A 23919-nucleotide genomic window follows, 5' to 3' on the forward strand; every position below is an offset into this window, starting at 1 on the left:
ATTCAAGATAATTTTAGCTATGCCAGAAGTTTGCTTTAGGCGTTAGTTTTAAATCTTACCCTCAATTGACAAGAAGCTCCATTTTTATTCTAAATAAGAAACCCCAAATTTAAAATTAAAAGTGAGATCCCAGAAACAGTGCTCGTTCCTCAGCGATGCTTCAGCGAGCCATAGAAGGACCCAGAAAGTCGTGCAACATCTTTACTAATGTCAGCGTGTTTCTGCATTGTGCTTTGTTTCCAACCTCAAGAGAAACATGGTCAAGTAAGAAAGGATCCTTGGATATCAAGGTTTCTCTAAAAGGCTTAAGTGACTAGAGATGGCAAACCTGGAAGACATGAGGATGCTGGAGGGAGAAGAGAATCTCAACTTAAAAGAGCATTTGAGAGATTTCTGTAGATTCCAGTTCTGTCCAGTTTGAATTTGGCCATTCGTGTTACTTCCCTAAGACAGTAAGCTGAATGCAGGGGCACATGCTCCATCCATCCCAACTCCACCGCTGAGATATTCAGGCCATGAAAGGATACATATTTTTAATAGCTCATCCATTATGCTTGTAATATATGCAAAATATCCGTCTGACTCTGAATTTCAACCATGCCTACCTGTGTAGTACAGGTGTCTTCTCAGTATAAGCTATCTTGGTACTTTTATGGTGTGGATATTTATTTATGTTGAACTAAGCTGTGCTTTTCCCTAAGCAGGGACTGCACAGCTGTTTTCCAGAACTAAGGTATTTCTTGTTGCTATGCTCAGACTACTAAGTTCAATGGCCCGCTTTAATCGCCAGCGTTCCGTGCACACACTGATGCCGAGTTTTAAACTAGAAAAGAAGAAAATGAAAGTATGTTTTCTTTGGCAGGCATTTGATGTACTTGGAGAAGTCGAAGCTTACCTTAAGCTCCTTAAATCAGAGGGTTTAAGCCTGCCTGTCTTGGCAGCGAGGCATGAGGAATTACACAGAGAAATTAAAGACTCCACCGCCGCTGCTCTGCAGAAGGGACAAGCCTTAATCAGCCAAGCCGACTCCTGCAGGTGAGGAAAGTCTGCTTTATTCCCCCAGCCTAACGAGCTTTTTCGGTTTCCCCAACCTGGTAGGAAAATAAGTTGCACAAGGTTTTTCTGTGTTTGGGTTTTTCCCCCCTGCTTCTGATGTTTGGCCACATTATGATGTGGCTTAAAAGGTTCTATTGAATTCTGCCTATGGTGATTCTGAGCACAGCATTGCTCCCCCTGAAGTGAAGCCAGGGGTTGGAGCATGAGGACTTAAAGATGCTGAAGCTTTGTGTCTGTGTGTGTCTGAGAAGAGGAAGAAGCAAGGCACCAAACAGGGAGGAGCTTTGCTTGGCAGGCTTTCCACATCCTGCCCTCTCTGTGCTTCTCCTCCCTCCCTCAGCTTTTCCTCCCTCCCCCAGTCTCTCCTCCCTCCCTCAGCTTCTCCCTCCCTCAGTTCATGAGCCTTCTCTGTTGCCCCATTTTCTCTTTCTAGAAAACAAACAAACAACAACAACAAAAATCTACCAGAATTCTCATTTCCTTTTTACTTGGTTATTTCACTGAACAAAACCCCAAATAAAAGATAACTATTAATAACAAAAGCTCACATTTAGTGAGAGCCTGCTATGTGCCTGGCACTGTGCCAAGGGCTTTGGGGACATTATCTCACTAATCCACACGGTGACTCAATGAAACACATACTAAGAATGTTTTCCTTCCACGGACAGGGGAACTGTGATTCAGAGGGCTTAAGTGACTGGCAAATGGGATGGCAGAGCCAGTTTGTGACAGAGGGAGCTTTGGAATCCAAGTGCCCAGGCTCCGGTTTCTGGGCTCTTGGGCAAGGTGCCAGGATCATTGACTTCCACGAGCATGCTCAGTGGGCGCACCAGGCTGGGCTGAGAACTGGCTGGGCATGAAGGAGAAAAGGGGACAGTAGGAAAGAGAAAGAGAGGGCGTGTGGCAAGTGGGGAGACTTGAAGATAGGGAGGTGACCTATCTTCAGTTCCTGGAGCAAGTATCAGCCAGGAAGATTGCATTTACGTTTAATCAGCAGCACTTACGCTTAACAGAAAAAGATGAAATAGATCTGTCTAAGAAGCTTAAACCCTGGTTCTCATTTGCCGTAGTTTTCTAGAATTTCCTTGAAACTCAAAAAATGCAGTTTGAGGAATGAAGTGGGTAGAAAGTGGTAAACGGGGTTTCATCTCCTTTGAGTCTCATCTCACTCTGGTAGATGTGTTTTAAAGCACGGCCATGGATGTCTAGGCGTAGGGAATTTTTATTCCCAGAAGACGATCTGAATAGGACAGAGACATTTGGTTTGGGTGCTTAGATGGTTGCTATGGAACCATGCAAACCTGAGATTAGAAATAATCCAAGGTCTCCCGGAAAGAGCCAGAAACCAAAGGCCACAACAAGGGCAAACGCTTCTCCAATGTGGAACATCTACCAACAACTCTAGCTGCTGCGTCTCTCGACTTAGGTGATGAGCCAGATGCCAAGTCAAGCTATTTTCCGTTAGACTAAAGGGCCCGGGCATACCCAGCATGGACCCATGTGCCTACTGCAGCTGCTCCCTCCCTTTCCCCCTCCTGATCCATGTCTGCTCCTTCCAAATGTCTTGAGCCAGGCAGACGACTGTCTGTCTATACGATACAAGATACTTGGTGGATGTTGGACCAGGTCATATGATGACTGGCGTACGTGGTGAGACCTGTCATCATCACTGGATCTCACAGCCCTGGCCAATGTCATTCTTCTGGTCAGTCTGTCTGTGTTGTTCTTTCTGGCCACAGGGAGAGTCCCCATGTGTGTGCAAACGAGGATGTAGCCAACGCCCCTCCCCCCTCTCTGATCCCTGGAGTTCTGGTTTAGGTTGCTGCTTCCTACCCCATACTCTGGCTCACAAATCCTAGATGCTGGGCTTCTCTTATTCAGCTGGTGCTATCACAAGCCTTGCATTTCTGCTTCCCTTCTCCAGGTCACACATTTGTCTTCTCTCAGCCACTTAAGGCCCAGTGAGAAGTTTAATTCCTGCTTCTTACCCAGAAACTGAGTTTTTTGGTTCCGCTTCAGGCTCCACTCATAAAGACAGAAAGGTGGTCACAAGTTTTTACTGGTAAACTATACCGTTTGCTCTACTCTGAAATGCTTTGATTTTGATAGCGAGAGTTTCGACTGAAGAGCTTTTATTTCCTTTTTCTCCCCCACTCCTCTCCTTTCTCCCCCTCTTCTGCTTTGGGTCATGCTTTTGTACAGCTTGTGTATTTATTTGTTTATCTAGTTCAATTCTTTTGTCCCCATGTTCTTTCTAGTCTTGATTTTTATACTCACCCAGTTTTCCAAAGAAGAGTCTATCATTTTGTCTTTTCAGAAGGCAGTTTGGCACTTAATGTAAAAAATAAAATAAAAAACAGTAATTAGAACTGTTCCAAGAAAATTAAATTAACAACTAAGTAATTGGATTTTAAAAAATTAGAGTATGTGTCTGTCAGCAGCTCAGAAGTATCAGTTTGCTTCATAATAGTACCAAGATACTGCTTGCCCCAAGATTTCATAATTTTACAAATCAATGCCAGTTCCATGTGGTGGGGGGAACTGAGAGAAAAGGGAAATTGTTTCTTGGCAAGCATATTTTTGATTCAGAAAGTTGATGCAAAATAGAAATCCATTAAGAAAAAAATTACAAACACATTAGAATTTCCCTTGCAAGCCTGAGGACAGCGTGGCTGCCAACCTCAATCTCATACATTCTATCTGGAACTTGTTCCCCTTTCTTCATCTGATCCATCTCCAGATACCGAATTCCCATCAAAGGAAAGAAGAGAGGTTTTCCAAGAAGGAACTTTCCTGCCACAGCTACTCTGCAGTGAAGGTAGAGTTTAGAGGGCAGCAGGGACAGCAAAAGAGACATTTGAACTTGTCTAAGTGTCTATACGGACTATCACAGCGGGTTCCTAGACTGTGAGATGCCAGCTGTGCCACTGGGTCACAAAACACCAAGGTTCCTGTTAGCAGACATCCCAAAATGTCATCGAGCGGGTGACATTTGATTCCACGTCCAAGGAGTTTGACTGTGTGCATTTGAGAGTTCCAGAATAGTGCTGTGACTTTTAATCCTAAATCTGATTCTCTGTCCTCCTCCATCAAATTGAAATGTTCATTTAATATTTGTGATTAAATAATGCAACACCACTCCTTGCACATAGAGAACACCCAATACCTAATTACTTTAGGGTTAAAAATCTATACAAAGAACCACATGATTGTGTCACATTATCACAGCAGGGTGAGACATTCCAAATAGTGGTACTCATTTAGATTAAACAGGAAGGCTATGGTTGAATTAGAGGAGTTAAGTATTTCTTTTCCGATAACAAAGGTAGAATTTAGAATTTGAATATTAGCAGGTAGGGCTTTAAGAGTCTCTATTAGTTAATATTTTTACTTTTAATAATAGAAAAAAATACAAACTTGGAAGCTTACATTTGAATGAAATGAGAACACGACAACTCCAAGCATGGTTAAGGAGAAAGTTTTTATTGTAGACATGAGGAAGAGTACCGCCTGCGGCATCTGGAAGGATCCAGAGCAGGGAGAGAAGCAGTAGACTAAACATGATCAGCAAACTGGACTGGGCCATGAGAGGAGATAGGAGAGTGAGAGAGGAAGAGAGAGGAAGCAAAGAAGACGGAGGGAGGAGCAAGAGAGCCCGTGGCTGAAATGACAGGTGATACAGGAATCAGGCTGGGTGAAGGGAAGCTCTAGATAGAGAGGTTTAGGGCAGGGGTGGAGATGGAGAGGTTTAGGGCAGGGGTGGGGTGAGAGGACCTGAGGAGCCTCAGGTACCGTGTGAGCCTGGAGGCCAACGTGTGCCTTGATGGGCTAATGGACACCTCTGTGAGCCATTTGTCCTGAGTTTCTTTTGGACCTAGCAATGTTTATTTGAAATTAAGTATGTTGGGTGAACTGAGATGTTTGTCATTACTCTTCTATAAAGAATGAGGGACAGAGTCACACTGTTTTCTATCCTGGCATCAAATAGGCTTGAACTTCAAGCAGCCTCACAGAATAAATAGTAGACATGCCCATATTTCCTTGCTTCTTCTAAATCTGATCTACAATCTAATGATAATTCTGATCACTGAGTGGCTTTTATCTTTTCAGATGGTAGCATGTGTCACATGAGCAAGGGACATTTTATTATGATATTTTCATGCATTCCTTTGCATGCAATTATGATACAATAAGTTACCTTCAATGGAATATGATAGTAACTAATTTGAGAATCACAGTCAGGCTGAAAGCCCTTGGCTTCTGGGCCTTTTCTTCTCTTCCTGAGTTTTGCTTGGCATCATTCTTAACCAAAGGTGGCCTGCTACCACACACTGTTTGGTATTAAGGTACAGGATGCTGTGGTGGTTGGAAGTGCCAGGTCTGAAACCTAAGTGGCAATGATGGGTAAGAAGCAACGATCGCCATCTCTTTCTCCAAGCACGGCTCCAACTTCAGAGCTCAAGACATGAAACGCACAGCAGGACCAGGCTACCTTGTGAAATATTCATTTGCCTTTCTTGCTTGTTAAAATTCCATTGAGGAGCTATATGCTGCGAGCATCTATTAGCTCCGTTTCTATCCCTGCATGAAGGAGGGTTCCACTTTTCATTCTATCTCATCATGGCTAAACATATTAGTTTCATCTTAGCTGAATATTTTGCTTCTGTGTAACTTTATTATCTGCTTCAATCCAATGCATGTGTCTTTCTTCATATAAATCCTTCACATAAATTTTCATTCTTCATATTTCTCAGAGTCGGGGAAAAACTTAAGAGTTAATCAAGATTATGCTTATCCTCCCCACAGTTTATTTTATCACTGGCTAGCGCTGTCTTGGTTGGTGCTACAGATGCTAATGAGCTGTGGACAGAACTCAGGCCTTTTCTTCAGTTGTCCATTCCAAAATTACATTCGGTGTTTTGTTAAGCAGGTGATCCCAAGCATCTAATGTCATCTCTGTCCCCAGGCTGTTTGCATTCTGGTGGGGAGAGCCAACCAACAAATCAATCTGTAAGTGAGCTGTCCTTTGGGTCAGGAGCTACGTGTGGGATGTGGCAGAGAAAGTCTGTGTGGCTGGAGCTTTCAGGCTCTGGGGTCAAGCGAGGACTGACTAAGAAGAGCTCCCATGCACTCCCTGGGAGCTAAGTGAACCCCACAAAGAACACAGCGCTGAACCGGAAAGGATAGTGTGGCTGGAGGAGAGGTGGGCAAGAGGAGGAGGAGAGTGGGAAACATGGCTGGAACTGAGTGGAGCTATGTCACAGGCTCCTTAGGAATTAGAGGAAATACTCTCCTTTACTTAGCTTTTAATGGATTTAGGGATCACCCTCTAGGGTGTACACTGATCCATCATTGCCCCCATTTTGCAGAATAGGACCTGGGCACAGAGATGTTCAACAGCTTGCTGTAGACTATGCTGTAGGAGGCGGAGGGGTGAGTTGCTTGTCTGAGTTGTTCTATTTGATGGCTAGCTATCGGTCCTTCTCCTCTTTCAGCTCAACTTGCATTGGTGGCGAGGAAGCTGGTGGCTTCATGTCTTGGACTTTCTTTTGTTCCAGTATGTTCAAGAGGAATTTCTTCTCTCTCTCTCTCTCTCTCTCTCTCTCTCTCTCTCTCTCTCTCTCTCTCTCTCTCTCTCTCTCTCTTCAGCTCAGGCTTCACTTTCCCTGTAGTTTTCTTTTAAAAACTGATTGAATGTGTGGAAAATGGCCATGACCTCAAGGCCAGACAGAGACACATCAGCCTGTCTCAGAACTGCAAAAACCTACTGGCATCCAGTCAAGAAGTCACAAATGAAGTGTATGTGCGTTAGCAAAACGGGACCCTGGGGACAGAGGCCATTGTACACTGTGCTTTAGAGAAGGCGGACATAATTCTGAACAGAGACCAGGGCAGGCTGAGTGAAGGAGTTCTAGAGAAGGAACCGTGGGAAGAGTTTATCTTCAGGCCAAGATGACCAGAACGATTAGCTATGGCATAGCTATGGTACAGCTATGGCACAGCCATGGCACAGCTATGACACAGCTACAGCACAGCTATGGCACAGCCACGGCACAGCTATGGCACAGCCACGGCACAGCTATGGCACAGCTATGGCACAGCCACGGCACAGCCACAACACAGCCATGGCACAGCTACGGCACAGCCACGGCACAGCCACGGCACAGCCACGGCACAGCCACGGCACAGCCACGGCACAGCTATGGCACAGCTATGGCACAGCCACGGCACAGCCACGGCACAGCTATGGCACAGCTACGGCACAGCTATGGCACAGCTATGGCACAGCTATGGCACAGCCATGGCACAGCCACGGCACAGCTATGGCACAGCTACGGCACAGCTATGGCACAGCTATGGCACAGCCACGGCACAGTACTGTGTACCCCTTTGCAGTTCTCATGTTTACCTCTTTTGTTCCCTCCTCACCTTCCTGCTCCCCATCACTCCTTAGTCCTCTCACTTGTGTCTGGTCACCCAGTCACATGATTACAACCCACCCAGGAAGGCTCTCAGCTTCCTCTCTTGACACTGACACAGTAGGTAGCTTGAGCTATCTGGAGCAGGTATGACATCAGAGAAAAGTTGCATCATAGTAAAAAAATATTTTTTAACCTTAAATGAGAAAACAGAATCCATGCCAGCTCCCCAAGAAAATAGGAGCCTCTTTCTTTTGCCTAAGAGAGTTGTTTGTGGTTGTGTCCTGTAACAGTTCCACCAAGAACTTCATTCAGAATTTAAAAATAACTTGTTTGGGGCTGGGTGTGGTGGCACACACCTTTAATCCCAGCACTCAGGAGGCAGAAGCCGGTGGATCTTTCTGAGTTCGAAGCCAGCCTGGCCTAAAGAACAAGTGCCAGGACAGCCAGGGCTGCACAGAGAAACCCTGTCTCGAAAATCGAAAACAAAACAAGACAGCATCAACAAGGTAGCTGGTTTTAATGGAGTTGGATGACATAGTTAGTCAGATACTGAAATCTGGGAAATTACGCAGTTGAGGTCTTAGGTCAGTTTGATTAGCTGCTCTTCAGATACCCTTGTGTCTGTAATAATCTGCTTGTCACAGTTGTTGACTGAATGGTATCTTTGCAGTCTTACCCTGTTAACACTTAGCAAACACTGTTAAGGTGGATGGCTTTTTTTTTTTTTTCATTCTGAAACTCTTAGTATGGAGTATATTACAACACTTAGACTGCATTAAAGGAGTATCTATCAATTTATTTCTTAATCAAATATCTATGTTAGTCACTCTAATGCAAATTTACTTTCTTATGATGTGACATGAAGTTGCCCGAATCCCGGTGGGCAAGAGGCTTGGGATGAGCAGAGACAACAGAAGAAGGCTGACTTGAAGGTCGGGAATTCTGCTCAGCTTGGATGAGGAGCTCTCTTAGCTTAGGGGGTTCAGGAAGAAAGGTAGAGAAGGGACTATGAGTAAACACACTAAGGAATGAGGTGCTCAGCGCAGTGCTGGCCAGAATAATGCCAACCCAAAGATAACCCCAGTATTTCCCTTAAGTAGGAAAGTATTCAGCCAGTGTCAGGGCAAGCATGTAACAGAACAATCTCAAACCATATAAAAATGAATTCAGGGAAGATTGTGTAATGATAGAGTCCCGTAAATAGGTAAAATCAAGCCTCAGATTTCATGCACAGTGCAACACTAACTGTGTTGGTGGGGAAATACAAAATGAAAGCTTACTGGAAAGAGGTACATTAAAGTGCAGCTTAATATTTTCCAAGTGATCCCAAGTATCTGTATTTATCTGATTATCTCTCTTGCTGTGTCATCCTAAGTTACGATAAATTTCAACACTCATCCTTTTGAATGTTGCTTTCATACAGTTCTTGTTTCCCTCTCTCGGGCTCCTGTTGGCAGTCTGCCAGGGTCTATCAGTCTGTTTGTAGGACTGCCTTCATCTCTTCCGTACCCTAGATGCCCTGTATCGTGTTCTCCGTGATCCCTCTGGCCGGCTTCCTCTTTCGTTAGTTTCCCCCTTTGTTTTCATTCATGGATTTTTCTAAGTTGTAGTAACTGTTACTCCCATTTCTGGGGTTTCTGATCAATTCTTTTTGAATCCCATTTTGTTTTATTTCTGAATATTTTGTTTTGTTTTGGAGGTTCCTTTTATTTAATTTTTTTTGAGAATTTCTTTCATGAATACTGTATCTACATCATCTCCACCCACCCTATCCTTCTACTCCCTCCCAGCTCCTTCCTCATACCCCACCACTGCCTATCAAGTTCATGATCTATTCTTCTATAATTACTGTTACATGTATATATACATATACAATATACATATACACACATACGGACAGACAGACACTCATACAAACAACCTGACTCCATTCAGTGTTGTACATATATCTACATGTACTTAGGGATGCCCACTTGGGACTGGAGAACCTATGAGGGGCTTATCCCTCTCTCCACAGCCACTGGTTGTAAACAGCTCCTTCCCTAGGGCCGGGTGCTTGTGTGTTACAGGGTCTCCTGCTCTTTCATTTTGAGGAATGGTTCTCCCTTTACCTCTCTTGGCTTTGGGTAGGTTTATTTTCAGATCACTTCATTTGAACCGGAGTGCGTTTCTCTGATCACAGCTGAGGGTCTTAGCCTTGCTTTGCCTTGCTCGTTTAGAAAACGGTTACACTCTTACCCGGTGTGGGTGGGATTTGTTCTTTGACTGTTTGTTTGCTTTGCTCTCTCCCAGAGGATTTGTGGTAGAGGAAGTATAATCAGGAAGCTAGCAGATGGTTTAGTGAAATTCTTGGCTGGTCTGCTCTGTCTGACTCCACAGCCCTGTGGCTGGAGGGTGCAGTATTTTTCAACCTCCTTTTGCAAAGAGAAAAAATATCATCTCTATGTCTGAGTTCATGTAGAATCCCCGATACGGCACACATACGTTGGTCCCTATGATCTTACAGCCATGAATCTGTCACCCATCTGACCAGAACTCAGGAATCCTGTAACTCCAGCCTCACTTCCTGCTTGCCTTCTATGTATTCATTACTATGTACGTTCAAAGTGTGTGTGTGTGTGTTGTGGAGAAAAAGTATCAAAATAGAAAACAAATTATCGAAAATACTGGAAAGATATGCTTTTCACATTTGTAGTACAAACAGCCCTTCTTCAAAGTAGGGATAAAAAAAAACAGAGGTGGTGCTCATCTCCCCCAAATGAAGATAGTCACCAAGAAGAAAGGACGCTGTCCAGGTCTCAGTTAAAGGGAGCAGCAAGCTAAAGCTAGGGGACCCTCCCCACCCTGTCTTCCAGGCGTCATTTGCCATACACGGAAAGAAAACTGTGGTCAGCTGACCCCTTCTGCGGAGACGGAGTACGCTGTCAAGCGGTCAGCTGACCCCTTCTGCGGACGGAGACGGAGTACGCTGTCAAGTGCTCACCATCTGGCTCAGCTCCTGCTCCAGATGGGCTGCCGTAGTAATTTATGGAAGGGTGGCGAGTAACTTGCCATGCTCCGGCATGAGTCATTAGAATGCATTAACTTGGGGATTTGCCCCCTCCCCCAGCCCCCACTTGCGACAGATGCGAAGACAGGGTGACTGCTTCCGTACAGTAAACAGAACAGTCTATTCCGGAAGCAAAATGTCTGTCCTCTCTGAAGGAAAAAAAAACAACAACAACCAAGCATTTATTCCCTCTTCCCCTCAATTGACTTAATGAAGAAAGGCTCAAATGCCCCCACGATGGAGCTTCTAACGAATGTCTGAAGAAGCCTTCTCAATCCGACGTGTCTGAGCATCTGTGATACTGGAACGCCAAAGTCAAGATCAGGAATAATCTGACGCGCCTCGTGCTCACACTGCTGATAGGCGCCAACAAATCCATGCTCACAGAGCAAATCCAAAGGTCAATCAATCTTTCCAATGCGATCCAGGGCCACAGATCATTAGCCCGTTGGCCATCCCTCTACCTTCCTCATTACACATAGGCGGTGTGCTTAGGAATGGGAACGGAGGGAGTAACAGGGCGCCACGGTTTGCGTCCATCAGATCTCCTTAGTCACCGCCAATTCTTGTCCCTTAGTCGAACACGGCTGTAGTGTGATAGCCGTTTGTTCCTTGTGAATGACAAACTTCTCTTCATTCATTTTCAACGTGTGAGAATGGCTAGCAGATTGGTAAACCATAGTTTCACTTGATCAGGCCAATGACTATTAAGGCACTGAAGAAATTGCTAGGATGTGTGCCATCCCTGTTTTCAAGGATTAAAAATCAAGACCAGCATGGAAGGTTCTAAACAAAAATGAAGGCATCTGGGCTGCTTGTAATCTACAGATCAGGGTTTCCTTAAGGAAGCCTGAAAGGCGGGTGTAGCCCTGGGATTAGGAATGGGACAGATGCTATCATTATATTCCTGCTGGGAATGAGAAGTGGAAGAGATTAGCACCCAATCAGAGGGAGTGGCTTTCTGAGGATGGGGTAGGGGGAGTTGGGTTGCAGGGGACGGGGGGGGGAAGGGGGACAGGATGGGACAGGATGGTACAGGACACCAGTTTAGGTGAGCAGGGCAGCTTCTCCACCCCAGGGTTGAGTCTGTGCTGCAGATAGGAGTAGGACAGAGCAAGGTGACTCAGACTGTCCTCACAAAGCTTTATTAGACGAGGGAAGTGCATATTGGACAAAAGTACCCATGTTAAAATTGCTTGAACCTCACTGTAAGTGCACATACACACCAGAAAGAAACTAGGCTTCTTAGACAGCCTACGATGGCTGTGCATGTATTCACAAGTTGTAGGATACTATTACTGTGATGCTAAAACAAATCTGATTTCTGGTATTTTATTTTTTTTCCTTTTTTAAGTTTTGTATTCTTTGACGGTTTCATACATTGTATATTAAATTTTTGTCATTTTTGCCCTCATTACCCTCTCTCATCTCCCTTCCTCTGTGTCTAATACCCCTTTCCCCTTCTCCTACTTTGATTTTTTTTTAAAATACGACCCACTGAATATACTTATGGCTGCTTGCATGAGCATCAGTAGGGAATTCTTTACTGAACGTGGACCACTTATCAGAAGCTGTACTATAGCACTGAAGGAAATGATAAACCCTTCCCCAGAACCCCATAACTGTGCGTCACCCCTCAGTGAGAGGTGTGACCTCAGAGTCCTCTGTGCCTTGCACGATGGCCAAATATTACGTAGGTTTTATGCAGGTACCCACAGCTACATGGAGGGAGTTTATGAATACTGTAGCCTTGCCAGGCCCCGAAGACACCATTTTACAGTGCTCTCTCCATTCTCTGGCTCTTGCGTTCCTTCTGCCATGTTTATGTTCTGTGAGCTTTAGAGAGGGTAACCATTTAGGGTTGCTCACTCTACAGTCCCCTATTCTTCGCCCTTTGACACTTGTGAGTCTTTACATTACTACTGCCCACGGCAAAGGGCGGACTCTCTGAGGGGGGCTGAGAGCAGCACTAATTCGTGAATATAAACAGATTTAGAATGCAGTTTGACACCGTGTCCAGTTAACAAAACAACAGTTTGGCTCTGCCTCTGAGTTTGATTCCCAGCCTCCCATAAACCAGCTATGGTGGCCTGTACCTGTAATCCCAGTGCTCAGGAGACAGAGACGGCAGGGTCAAGAGTTCAAGGTCCCCAGGCTGCATAGGAAGATTGAGGCCAGGCTCAGATAGTGGAGACTCTGTCTTCAACTTTAAAAAAAAATGCATTAATCTTCTTTTATTATGAGACTGTGTGCTCAAGACTACATGGATTATAGGACTAAGTAAAGCCTCCAGCTCTTCTCCTTAAAGAGTTTACGGCATAAGAGACACACTGACTGATAAGAAACAAAAGATCCCCAAATGAGACTCTCATAGGTGACTGAAAACCAAAATCAGAAACAGACAGATCCTATTTTATTGGTTGTGATCCACAAAAATTAAAATTATGGTTTTGCAGAAGGTGCTGTTTTTACGGAAGCGGTGCTTGATCTGGGTTTGTTTTCTTGCTTTGTGTTCTCTGTGCTGGAAGGTACGCAATTTGAACAAGATAGTATGTCCCCCTAGTGACCATTTTTCATACTACATGCAGACGTGGCTTTTAGGTAAAGAAAGCCACCAACTTCAGAAGAAGCTTGTCAACCAACCAGTCTGTCTATTTGTATGCAAGTCAGCAGCAGTCGACAAAAGAAAGTCAAGGGGAAATGCTCCACTATGTGCTATGTTGTGTGCTACACACTCAGAAAAAATGCAGGAAGACAGAAAAAAAATGACTCAAGACCTAAAAGATCAGATACCCAAGGCTTAAATGTTCAGATATTGCTCTATCAGTCTGTGATGGGGCAGGTTACTGGGGGAAAAATTAAAACCATTACATTCATGTAAATTCGTACACACCATAACACACACTCTCTCTCTCTCTCTCTCTCTCTCTCTCTCTCTCTCTCTCTCTCTCTCTCTCTCTCTCCCTCCCTTACACACACACACACACACACACACACACACACAGAGCTGGCAGTGTGCCTAGTATCTTCTTTGCTGGGATTGTTTACTGATGACTGTTGCCCCCCAGGAAGTAGCAGATTCAAAATTCATAGTTGTAGGGAAAGAGTGCCCAACTGTAACGAATGTAGGATGCATGTTGGGGCTGGGGGTGGGGAACCACATGGTGACCCGGAAGTAGAAGTCAGCATCCTTCATCTTGGTTGATGCAGTCCTTTTTTCAAACTCTACTTACATTTCTAAAATTTACTGATAGCTTTCAAATTGCTATGGCATTTTCTTCTCACTCTCTCTCCTCTCTCCGTGTCTACCTATCCCTTCTGTTACCTTTTCCTCTGTGATTTTCCATAGTGCTACATGATCACTGTCTTTACCTCCTACTCTAGATTTCAATATGCTTTAGAAAACTTGGAACGTGTTGCTTATCGGACTGCTGGACTTGACAGACCTTCTTAGCGCATCACACCTTAGCCTAAATCTTAATCAAAATAACTCATATTGCCAGGATATGGCTTTTACAGGATGTGTAGGTTTCTGTCAGAATTATTTCTACAAATATCCTGATGTTTTTTATTATCTTCTTCACTGATTATGAGTATTTAGATATAAAACTATTTGTTCTGAGTGTTCCCAGGACATTACTTACCAGGAACAGTATTTTGCATAGTGGTCTCATATTATATTTCACAATTATGCTTGTCTGAGACCCTCGATGTACCTACAGGACACATCCAAGTGGGCCTCACTTCGGAAGCATCCTTATAATCATTCCAGCGACATTATTGCATCCCTCGGTTATTTCTGAGCTTGTCCTTATTTTATTATTATTTTAATTTATTTTTACTGACTCAAATTAATTGTTGAGGTCAAATTGCTGAAATCCGGACCTAGATCCAAGATCTAACAAACGTGCCAACAAACACAAAAATACCCCCAGGTCTCCCTCCCCCCAAAACCTCTCAGGATAATTAAAGAGTTATCAGGCTCACCTTTGCTAGTACTTGAAGAAAAATGAGTGGAGGGATGTATTTCTAAGATAGATGAGGTACTGTGTTAAGAACAGGCTGACCAATTTAGAAGTGTTCACTCTGTGCATAGCATTCTTGCTTTGCCAACACGCTTATGTATCTTGGAAATGGTGAGGAAGCCTGTGACAGACAGGAGCAATTGGAGTCCAACTCAAAGCTGGTTAGAAAGGCATGCCATAAGCCCGGCGGTGGTGGCGCACGCCTTTAATCCCAGCACTCGGGAGGCAGAGGCAGGTGGATCTCTGTGAGTTCGAGGCCAGCCTGGTCTACAAGAGCTAGTTCCAGGCCAGGCTCTAAAAAAAAGCTGCAGATAAACCCTGTCTCGAAAAACCAATAAAAAAAAAAAGAAAAAAAAAAAAGAAAGGCATGCCATCGTGAGCCCTCCTGCCACCTTCGTCTCCTAGGTCAATGTGAGTTAGAAAAATGATCATGTGAGACATCAAATATGGATGAGTGTGTTTGATACCTAATTGCTAGCTATAACTCGGTTTTTATCTAGTGAATATAGCCTTGAGCATTTATAACCACTGAGAACAAAATATATAAATATTTTACCCTATTGGGTTAGCAAATGCTATGTTAATTGGCTGATTCACATTCCTATTCAAAGAGCATCTTGAAATAAATGAAGCTTTTAAATGATCCCCCCAGGAAAACTTGGTAAACATACCATGCCGTTTACCGTAAGATTCTTGAAGTACGTTACAGAAATATTAAAAAGTAAACCTTTAGAAAAGATTAGACCTGTCACTGAAGCCATAATCCATCCTTCCCCCGGGACGGACTGACTTGAAACAAGGGAATGTACTCTGACTTTGCTGCCTGCTGTACCAGGAGGATAACTACTTAACTTCTGTTATCCTAAAACAGTAGCTTGGACCAACCCACTGCACCTGAAAGAGCATATCTGGTTTCAAATGTCCCCTCCTGTCAGGGCTTCTAGGTCGAGGTCAAGCGACTAACACCTGGCATGTTCTATTCAGCTCTCGGGTGACAGGTATCCAGGAGATGATGGAGTGCATTCAGAAGCATGTGGACCGTCTCGGCGAGCAGTGTACAGCGCACAAGGAGTATGCTCTTAAGAAGCAACAATTAGCAGCATCCGTGGAAGGTGCCCTAAGGAAGGTAGTTTCATAAAATAAAAAGTCAACATTTTCTCTGGTGTTCATGGATGGTGTCCAACTGTGAGCACAGTGGGAAGGTGCCGTGTGTCTCTTCAGACTTCCTCTATATTACACAGTAGGTCTTAGAACTGAACACGTGGTTGCTCATCAACCACCCCTGCCCCAGGTTGCCATTAATGAACGTCTAATGTAATCTGCCACCCCAGTCCTGAATGTGTATATGTACAAAGTTACATACACTCCATTGTTGTGTTAGCCCCGTCAAACATGCACTGAGGGGAGGGACCTTGTTTTGCATGACTCTAGGTACAGTCCCGTACTATCTGTCATGATCATGGCACAACTGAACAGGAGAACTTCAGACAGACAGATAGTTATCAACAATTATGGGTTTTGTGTTTATGGGGAAAAATTGTCGTCCTCATATTTATTGAACAAAACCGGTGCAAGAGGCATAGTCATCCGCATACAGGCATTCGTGGGAGACTCCTCTCTGCAGAGGGATGCAGTAGCTTCCCATGGGACCTTTTATTTCATGCCCTCTGGTGACACAATGGTAGCAAACGGTGCTGCAGAGCCTGGGTCTCAAGTGATCAATGAGCTTCTCATTTGATACATCGGACTCATGTGCTTGAACGTGCAGGAGAAGAGTTAACAGACTTCATAGAGCCTGGCATTCTAAAACATCTATTAGATGACTTCCCCATCTGCTATTGATCCAGTAGCTTGAGATTGTGAGCTGTGTACTGTTGTCTGAGTCCGGGGAGAGTTTGAGCATAGGCGCAGCTGTGGTGTTAGATGTCCTGTAGCTTGAGAGTCAAGCTGGTTCGGTGATGGTGGAAAGCCCAGCAGGAATTTAAACACCTGTTGCTTCTTATCTTCCTAGCTGTGGAAAGTGCATTCTCCAGAAATCAAGGGGATGAAGCAAGCAACTTGAGTGGAATAAAGCCCTTGCTGGGTCTCCTTAGCCTTCGTTTCTTGTCACAACTCCCTCAGTTCAACAGCGGAATGATTCGATTAGGTCCCTGCTTCCACTAGCATCTGGACAAGGTGTTTTCCAGAGCTCCTCAGCCTCAAACACAAAAGCCCGTAGGGTATTCTTACACCTCTACTTAGAATGCTTGCTCAGATCAGACAGCAAATTGGTCTCATTCAACCTAGAGATTAATTCATCTTTGCCAATATGTTGCATTATCATGTTTTGTAGGTAATACAGAAAAGCTCTTCAAAGATGTATATGGATGATAGTTCGCAGTCATTGCTGTTAATAAAAGAATGTATTCTCAAATGTCACAAGTATGGCATCACATGAAGATGGGCATTATCAAGATATGAAATTCGTTAATATTTAAAGCTATTTTAGTTCAAAATGTAATGTCAATGTATAAAATAATATTTCCTTATATGTACACACCTATACATAAGTATATATTATTAAGACTTCAATATATTCTCTGTTCCTCAAGGTGGAAATGTCAATTCAGGAAATCAGACCAGTTCTTTCTAACACATTGGTTGTCGGTTCCAGCCCTTCTGAGTCAGAGAAGATTTTGAATAAATATCTGGAATTAGATATCCAAGCCAAGGTAATTGAAAGTTATTATTAGGATCACAATGTTATAAATAATTATTTAAAAATAATTTTCAAAATTATGGAGCTTAATCTCAGCTCCCTTGAGAGTAGCAATTCTAAATTAATGCAGAATTGATAATGGCATAGAAAACCACACAGTCTTGTGAGCCTCTAAATGGTTTATACTTTTGTGTCCATTTATTAGTATATTTATACTCTTTGTAACTGTGGTTTCAGGTAATTATCTGGCATCTGTTTCTTGCTTGGGAGGTGCTGGCAACTCTTCCTAGGTGCCAGACGAGGCAAGGAAAGCTCTTCTTTAAGACTACTTGCGGTTTTCTGAAGAACAAGTCAGCATGAGATTATCCATAAATACTTGTCACTGTGCTCTTCGACGAGACATCAAAACGACAGCCTTGTTTTACCCTCCATTTTCAGACATTGAGTGGCCTGCCCCCAACTGGCAGCACCTCCCACTCTGCCCCTGTCCTTGTTTGAGACAGGGTTTCTCTGTGGCTTTGGAGCCTGTCCTGGAACTAGCTCTTGTAGACCAGGCTGGCCTCAAACTCACAGAGATCCGCCTGCCTCTGCCTCCCAAGTGCTGGGACTAAAGGTGTGTACCACCACTGCCCGGCCGGTTCTCTACCTTCCTATGCTGCCACCCTTTACTACAGTTCCTCATGCTATGGTGACCCCCACCATAAATTATTTTTGTTGCTACTTCATAACTCTAGTATTGTTACTGTTATGAATTATGATGTAAATATATGATGCAGGGTATCTGACATATGACATCTGAGAAAGGGGTGCAACCCACAGGTTGCTCCAAGCAATTCAGAGGAGTGCCTGCCTTCCTCCAGCTCACGCTCACCTGCTTCAGCAGGAGAAGCCCTGTATCTTCAGGTTTCCACAGAAGGCCTCCCTCTGCACAGCATCCTCCCTGCAGACAGACACCCCTGTCTCCAAAGACCTCTCTCTGCACAGGATCCTCCCTGCAGACATACACCCCTGTTTTCCTTTTCTTCTTTTTAGAATGGGACTTAGAAAAAAAATCATTTGAAATATGTAAGCCATGTCTGGTGGCATTCTCCTTTTCAATTTAGAAGCCCATGAGAGAACTCGAGAAATCCCATGTTCCTTTTTGTTTTGGAGAGTGTTGTCATTGCACAGGGCTTGCAAATGCGATTCCATACAGTCAGCAGGCTCCCTGGAAAGCACTAACTAGGGAAGTCAAGGAGAGCACGGGAATTCCTCGTTAATTCTGCTTGGTTCCTCGCTTGTTCTCAGGAAATTTTCCAGGGCTCTTTCTGTGGCTCTTGGTCATGTATCACTTGATGATGCGGAGACACGCGGAGAAACAAATGTGCTGTTGCGTGACCCAGCCATTGTTGTGCCAACATCATGGTGTGCATTTCACAGGCATGGGCAGAACAGGTCAGCCACTAGACAGGGTTCCTCGATGCAGCAGAGAAATGTCAACGCCGTGTTTGAAGCTGCGGCCAGCACAAGCAGGATACTCTTTTACAGCACATTTTCCATATGTGTAGAAGAACGCGCTAACAATGAAAACAACATATAGTAAATATACTAAGCAGCAACGTAGTTAGCAAGCGTTATGTGATGCGCATAATTACATGTGCTGCGCTTTTATGTGACTGGCAGTAATAAGTTTGTTTACACACCGTCAGCATAGACATGCAAGTAATGTATTGAGAGGGATCAGAAGGACCGGTTCTCCCTAAAGGCAATTAGCTAGGAGTTGAGCCAGCGCTGTTAGATCCCATTAAGAATGTTGATGTTATGACAGGTCTTTATTGGAAGCAACTTTTAATGTTTACTTTCCCCTCAAATAGGCTAAGCTACTGGAGGCCAGGCCAGTTTAAGCCTTTGATTGACAGGGGCTGTCATACCCTTCTTGCGGCCTGCTACCTTGAATGGGGGGAGCTGTCAGCTGAACAGCTCCTCTTTTGGCTACTGGCTAAATGGCCATCATGAAGTCTTGGCCGCTTTGAGCACTTCATGAATACCTTGGGGAAAACAGATACACAAAGAACACAGCAATCAGGACTGTGGCTAGGGCCACAGACTTCCTCTTTTGGACCAGTAGTTCTCAACCCTTGGATTGTGACCCCTCTGGGGGTCAAACAACCCTTTCACAGGGATCGTATGTCAGATACCCTGTATATCGGATATTTACATTATGGTTCATAACGGTAGCAAAATTATAGTTATGAAGAGTAGCAATAAAAATATTTTCATGGTTGGGAGGTCACCACAACGTGAGGAACTGTGTTGAGGGGTCACAGCATCAGGAAGGTTGAGAGCCACTGTTGCTCCAGCTATACCATCACCAGAACAACCTCTCTTGGGCGGTGCCCTCCCGATGGCCCTACCCAGAGCTTCCCGAAGGACTCTTTACCTCACCCTACTCCACTCCTGTTGGTTCTGAGCCTGGCAATAGCAGTTCTCACTAAGCAAGAAGAGAAGCTCCCCTAGCGACTCAGCAGAAAGATTGGGAGGCTCTACCTATAGGAGGCTTGTGACTGGTCCTTGTAGAAGCTGTGGTTGGTGGAACAGGAAAGCATACATATCCAGGCTGTCACTGATGACATCAAAGTCCAAGCACCAACGTGCCACGCCCCTTTCCTTCCCATGCCAGCAGGCTGTTGGTGGCCATGGTGGGCTTAGTCTGAGGGGCTTCACTCCCTCATGATGTCCCCTGTGCTGCAACAGTAGGCCATAAGAAATGCCTATTCTCTCAGTTTGATAGTATTCTATGTTATAGGTAGAACAGGCTAGACTAATTGTATAAAGAGCTGGTTAGACCACTGGGCCTTCCAGCATCAGTGGCAGAGGCAGCAACAGCAGCCAAGAAGTGGTGGAGTTGAAGAGGTCCAGAGAGGGCCAGAGGCTGAAGGCCTGGCTTCAGTTCAAGTTGTAATAAGTCAGCCAAGAGTTCCACAGCAATACCAATGGTGGAATTACTGTAGCGAAGAAAGTTGAAAACTCCCAAGAAACCCAGAGGCAGGGAGGAAGTAACAGCTGGAGCTGAAAGTTCAAACGCTGTGAGCCAGGCTTGCAGAAGAGCTCAAGAGCTCCTCCAAAGGTCGAGGAGAGTCGTAGCACAGTGCAGCTCAGGATCTGGAAATGGGCTACCGGGTCCTGATTCTCTGAGCCCCAGAGCAATAGGCCTCTATCTGAACCACTCGAGGCCATCAGCTTTCGCCAGAGCCGAAGGAGGACTGGAGAGGGTTTTCAGTTCCCAGTGCCCTTTGTTCTTTCCTATTTGGAATTCTGAAAGTTGTGCCTTTCTCTGATTGAGGAAATTCTCAGTACAAGTTCAATTAATAACCGTACTAGATGGATGTGCCGAAGGGTAATGGAATGTGGATGTTCACGATTCCCCTGTCGGCTCCTGACCCTGTGCGCTCTGCTTCCCTAGGAGACAGCATACACATTAGAAGCGGCTGCGGAAACCATGGCAGAGAAAAATGAACTTGAACTCGACGGAGGGGCACTGCTTTCCTTTAAAGCGAAATGCCTAGAAGAAGAATTAAGCACACTTGGTCGAAGCATCAGCTACAGGTCACGAGTCCTACAAACTTATGTGGCATTTCAAAAGTCATCAGAAGAGGTATGGTGTAGTGTTGACCCAATTTCAGCAAGATGGCCTCTGTCCATCTTTTTGCTTTCTGTGGGCATAGAAAGTCCACCCAGCTGGAGAGTTTGTGTCTTTGCCAATGTCTGTATTTACTTATATATCCCTTATTCTTCAAGGCACCATACAAAATCCCAAAGAGTAGGTAATCTTACCTAGAATAATATAAATAGGTCTGTATAAATAATATATTATAACATGTTTTGAGCACCCTTATAGACACTTACAATATCTTAAATAAAGAGCAAAATTATCATGAAAATACTCATCATTTAGGTCATAGAACCCTTTGAATACTGACTGTAATGGAGCAGTTAAAAAGCATTTTGTTATTATTATTAATTATGTGTATATGTGAGTGTGTGGTTTGTGTGGATGTGAGGGCAGTGCCCACAGAGGTAAGAGGAAGGTTCCAGATTCCCTGGATCTGGAGTTATAGGAGATTGTGAGCTACTTGATGTAGGTGACAGACACCAAACTCAGATCTGTAACGGCAATATATGCTCCTGACTGCTGAGAGCCATCTCTCCAGGACCGAGGCATGGCTCATTTAAAATAAACAGAACGGAAAGATACAGGTGGCTGACTCATTCTAGAACCTATCTTGTGTGATGCCTGGATGACTCTAATGTTGCCACCAAGTGTCTGAAGCTTCACTTTGACATGCCTCTAGTAATCTCTACTATTCCCTCGAGCACACTGAGATTACCGCTCTCAGAAGAAAGTTTCTTGAGGGTGGCATCAGTCGCAGGGAAGTCTGAAGCTGCTCCTCACTTAGTTCTGGTTCCAGGGAACCTTGTACGAAGGCAGATAACTCTTCTGTGTAGGGTTGCAGGCACTGCGTTAATGGGAGCAAGGTCCACTCCGGAGTGCAGCTGTCTAGTTAGGTAGCCTGCTCGGCTTCTGCTGTCTCACTTTTGCCTTCGCAATGCCCTCATCCCCTCTTCCTGCCTCCGTCCTAACAGTGCTCCACCCTGACCCAACCTTGACGTGAGAGCAGCAACAAAGCAAATGCTCGTTCTCTGCATCATCACGGTCAAATGTACCTACTTAGTATCAGGTTAAGGGTCTCCTTCCTTGTCCCACTCTGGCATTTGGGTCTGAGATCCTCTGCAGAAATGGAGCTTAGCTTTATAACGATATTTCCTAAAAAACGCCACATGTCCCTCTGACTTCCCCTTCTCCGTCTCCTGTCCTACCTGATTGAGCTTTCCATCCTAATCCTGGCGCTGCTCCCATCTGTCACTTCCCTATACCTCTGGCTTTTTCTTTTTCTCATCGGTTCTTGGTTTCTCATTCCAATTATGCTCTTGTAAACCAACTCCCTGCCCTCTACCCCATATGAATCCTGCCAGCTCCTAATGCTTGGCCAGTCCAACACTCTACTCAGCTTGTTTGTGGACACTTCCAGGCACTCTTCCAGAAAAGCAGAGAGTTCTGGGGATCCGTGTGGTCACTGATTTTCACTGATTTATGGATCTCTCTCTCTCTCTCTCTCTCTCTCTCTTTCTCTCTCTGCTGGGTGCCCCCATGCACTCCCTAGTTTGCTTATATTGCTTGGTGATTCTCAGTTTCTGTCCCCAAATCTCATCTGGCATCTTTGGAATTCAGACACGGTGGGAAACATACAGGTAAAGCTCACTATCTTGACTTCCTTCTTCTCAATATACTGAAGTATTCACCCATCCCCTCCATAGCTCCAGTAAAGTGGCATAGCCCTACCTAGCCCTGCTCAGTAAGAGTCTCTCCCTGGATAGCCTATCTTCTTTGATGTCTAGCTCTCAAATCTGCCTTCCCCATTGCTTCTTTCTGGGCTTAGTCTATAGTTAGAGTCTTGTTCTCACCAAATCTGTGCCTCTGTCATTTTCCTTACAGTGTAAACTCTCAGAATGGGAAGATGACATTCCTCTGCACCCACTCATCCTCTGTAGACTTCACCCCACTGCAATTCGGTTCCCTCGCCTGTCGGCCCTGCCACGTGTCCGCTCTTCCTGGCATTATGTGAATCTTACGAGATAGCTACTATGAGAAACTGAAAAGTCGTACTTTCCAACCTCATCCTGCTTGAGTTTAACTCAGCTGCCTACTCTCATCTCCTTCAGTGTTTATGGAAATTATTGAGATGTAATTTATTTAACGTAAAATTCACTGTTCCAATGCAGTGATGGTTTGTGTATTTACTGACTTGTACAACCATTAAAGCATGCTAGTTTGAGAATTGTCTCAACTCTTTATAAAGAGCTTTATGAGTTATTTTAGTCAGTCCTGAGTTCAGAGTCTTCTCTAATTCGTCTTTCAATGAACGCTAACTCTGAATCAGGTCCCGTGCTTTAATTCCTGATTTTATTGTCTTCGTTGTTTCTGTGTCTTAGTTACGTGTGTCGTCACTGTTGTACAAGTGAGGCAGACTGAGACCTGGGGAAGTTAGGCATACATCATCAGGCGGCTAGTCAAACATGGTGGCTTCTGTCACCCTTCCTGTTCCTGTTTCCAAGGCCACACTCTCTTATGTCTACTGAGACAGCCTCAGAGATTTCTGCACACCTCTCTCCCAGTTTGCTCTGGGATTTCCCTAGTCTAAGCCTTCATCACTTGGCCACTGTTCGTTGCATCAGACTGGTGGGAATGTGTCAAGTTCTGTTGGTTACAGTAGAAAGCAAGATGAAACTCCTGCCCAGCCTTATCCCAGGACAAATGTCTTTCTGGATTCCTTGCCAGTCAGCTGAACAATCCACCCTCTATCCATGCCTGTGGCATGCATTTTCCCTGATGCAGCCAGGACTTCCACTTGGGCTTTTACCCCAGTTCCTTCCGTTCAAGAACTTCTCCTTTCTCTCTTACCCTAGAAAGGGACAGACCAAATGTCATGGGCTGGGAAATTTTTCTGTGCTTACATGGAGCTGTTTTCCCCTTTCTGTCCCTATAATGCAGCACGCTTGTGTATACACAGGCCTATCTTTGATCTAACAGTTTGCTTACCGGTCTTCTTCTCACAGAGCTAACTTTGGTCT

General features: G+C 44.6%; 1 protein-coding gene across 5 annotated transcripts in view; it reads left to right on the forward strand.

Annotated features, from left to right (window-relative positions):
- Positions 1 to 23919, forward strand: part of Ccdc141 (coiled-coil domain containing 141) — a 141481-nt gene that overhangs the window by 75009 nt on the left and 42553 nt on the right. For all 5 annotated transcript variants that reach the window (XM_038336541.1, XM_038336540.1, XM_038336542.1 and 2 more), the window contains 4 exons: positions 863 to 1035; positions 15537 to 15678; positions 17144 to 17263; positions 20693 to 20884. In XM_038336541.1, coding sequence (XP_038192469.1) covers positions 863 to 1035; positions 15537 to 15678; positions 17144 to 17263; positions 20693 to 20884 — 627 coding nt within the window. The remainder of the gene's footprint in view (positions 1 to 862; positions 1036 to 15536; positions 15679 to 17143; positions 17264 to 20692; positions 20885 to 23919) is intronic.

Source organism: Arvicola amphibius, chromosome 7, assembly GCF_903992535.2.
Source record: "Arvicola amphibius chromosome 7, mArvAmp1.2, whole genome shotgun sequence".
Taxonomy (NCBI): Eukaryota; Metazoa; Chordata; class Mammalia; order Rodentia; family Cricetidae; genus Arvicola; species Arvicola amphibius.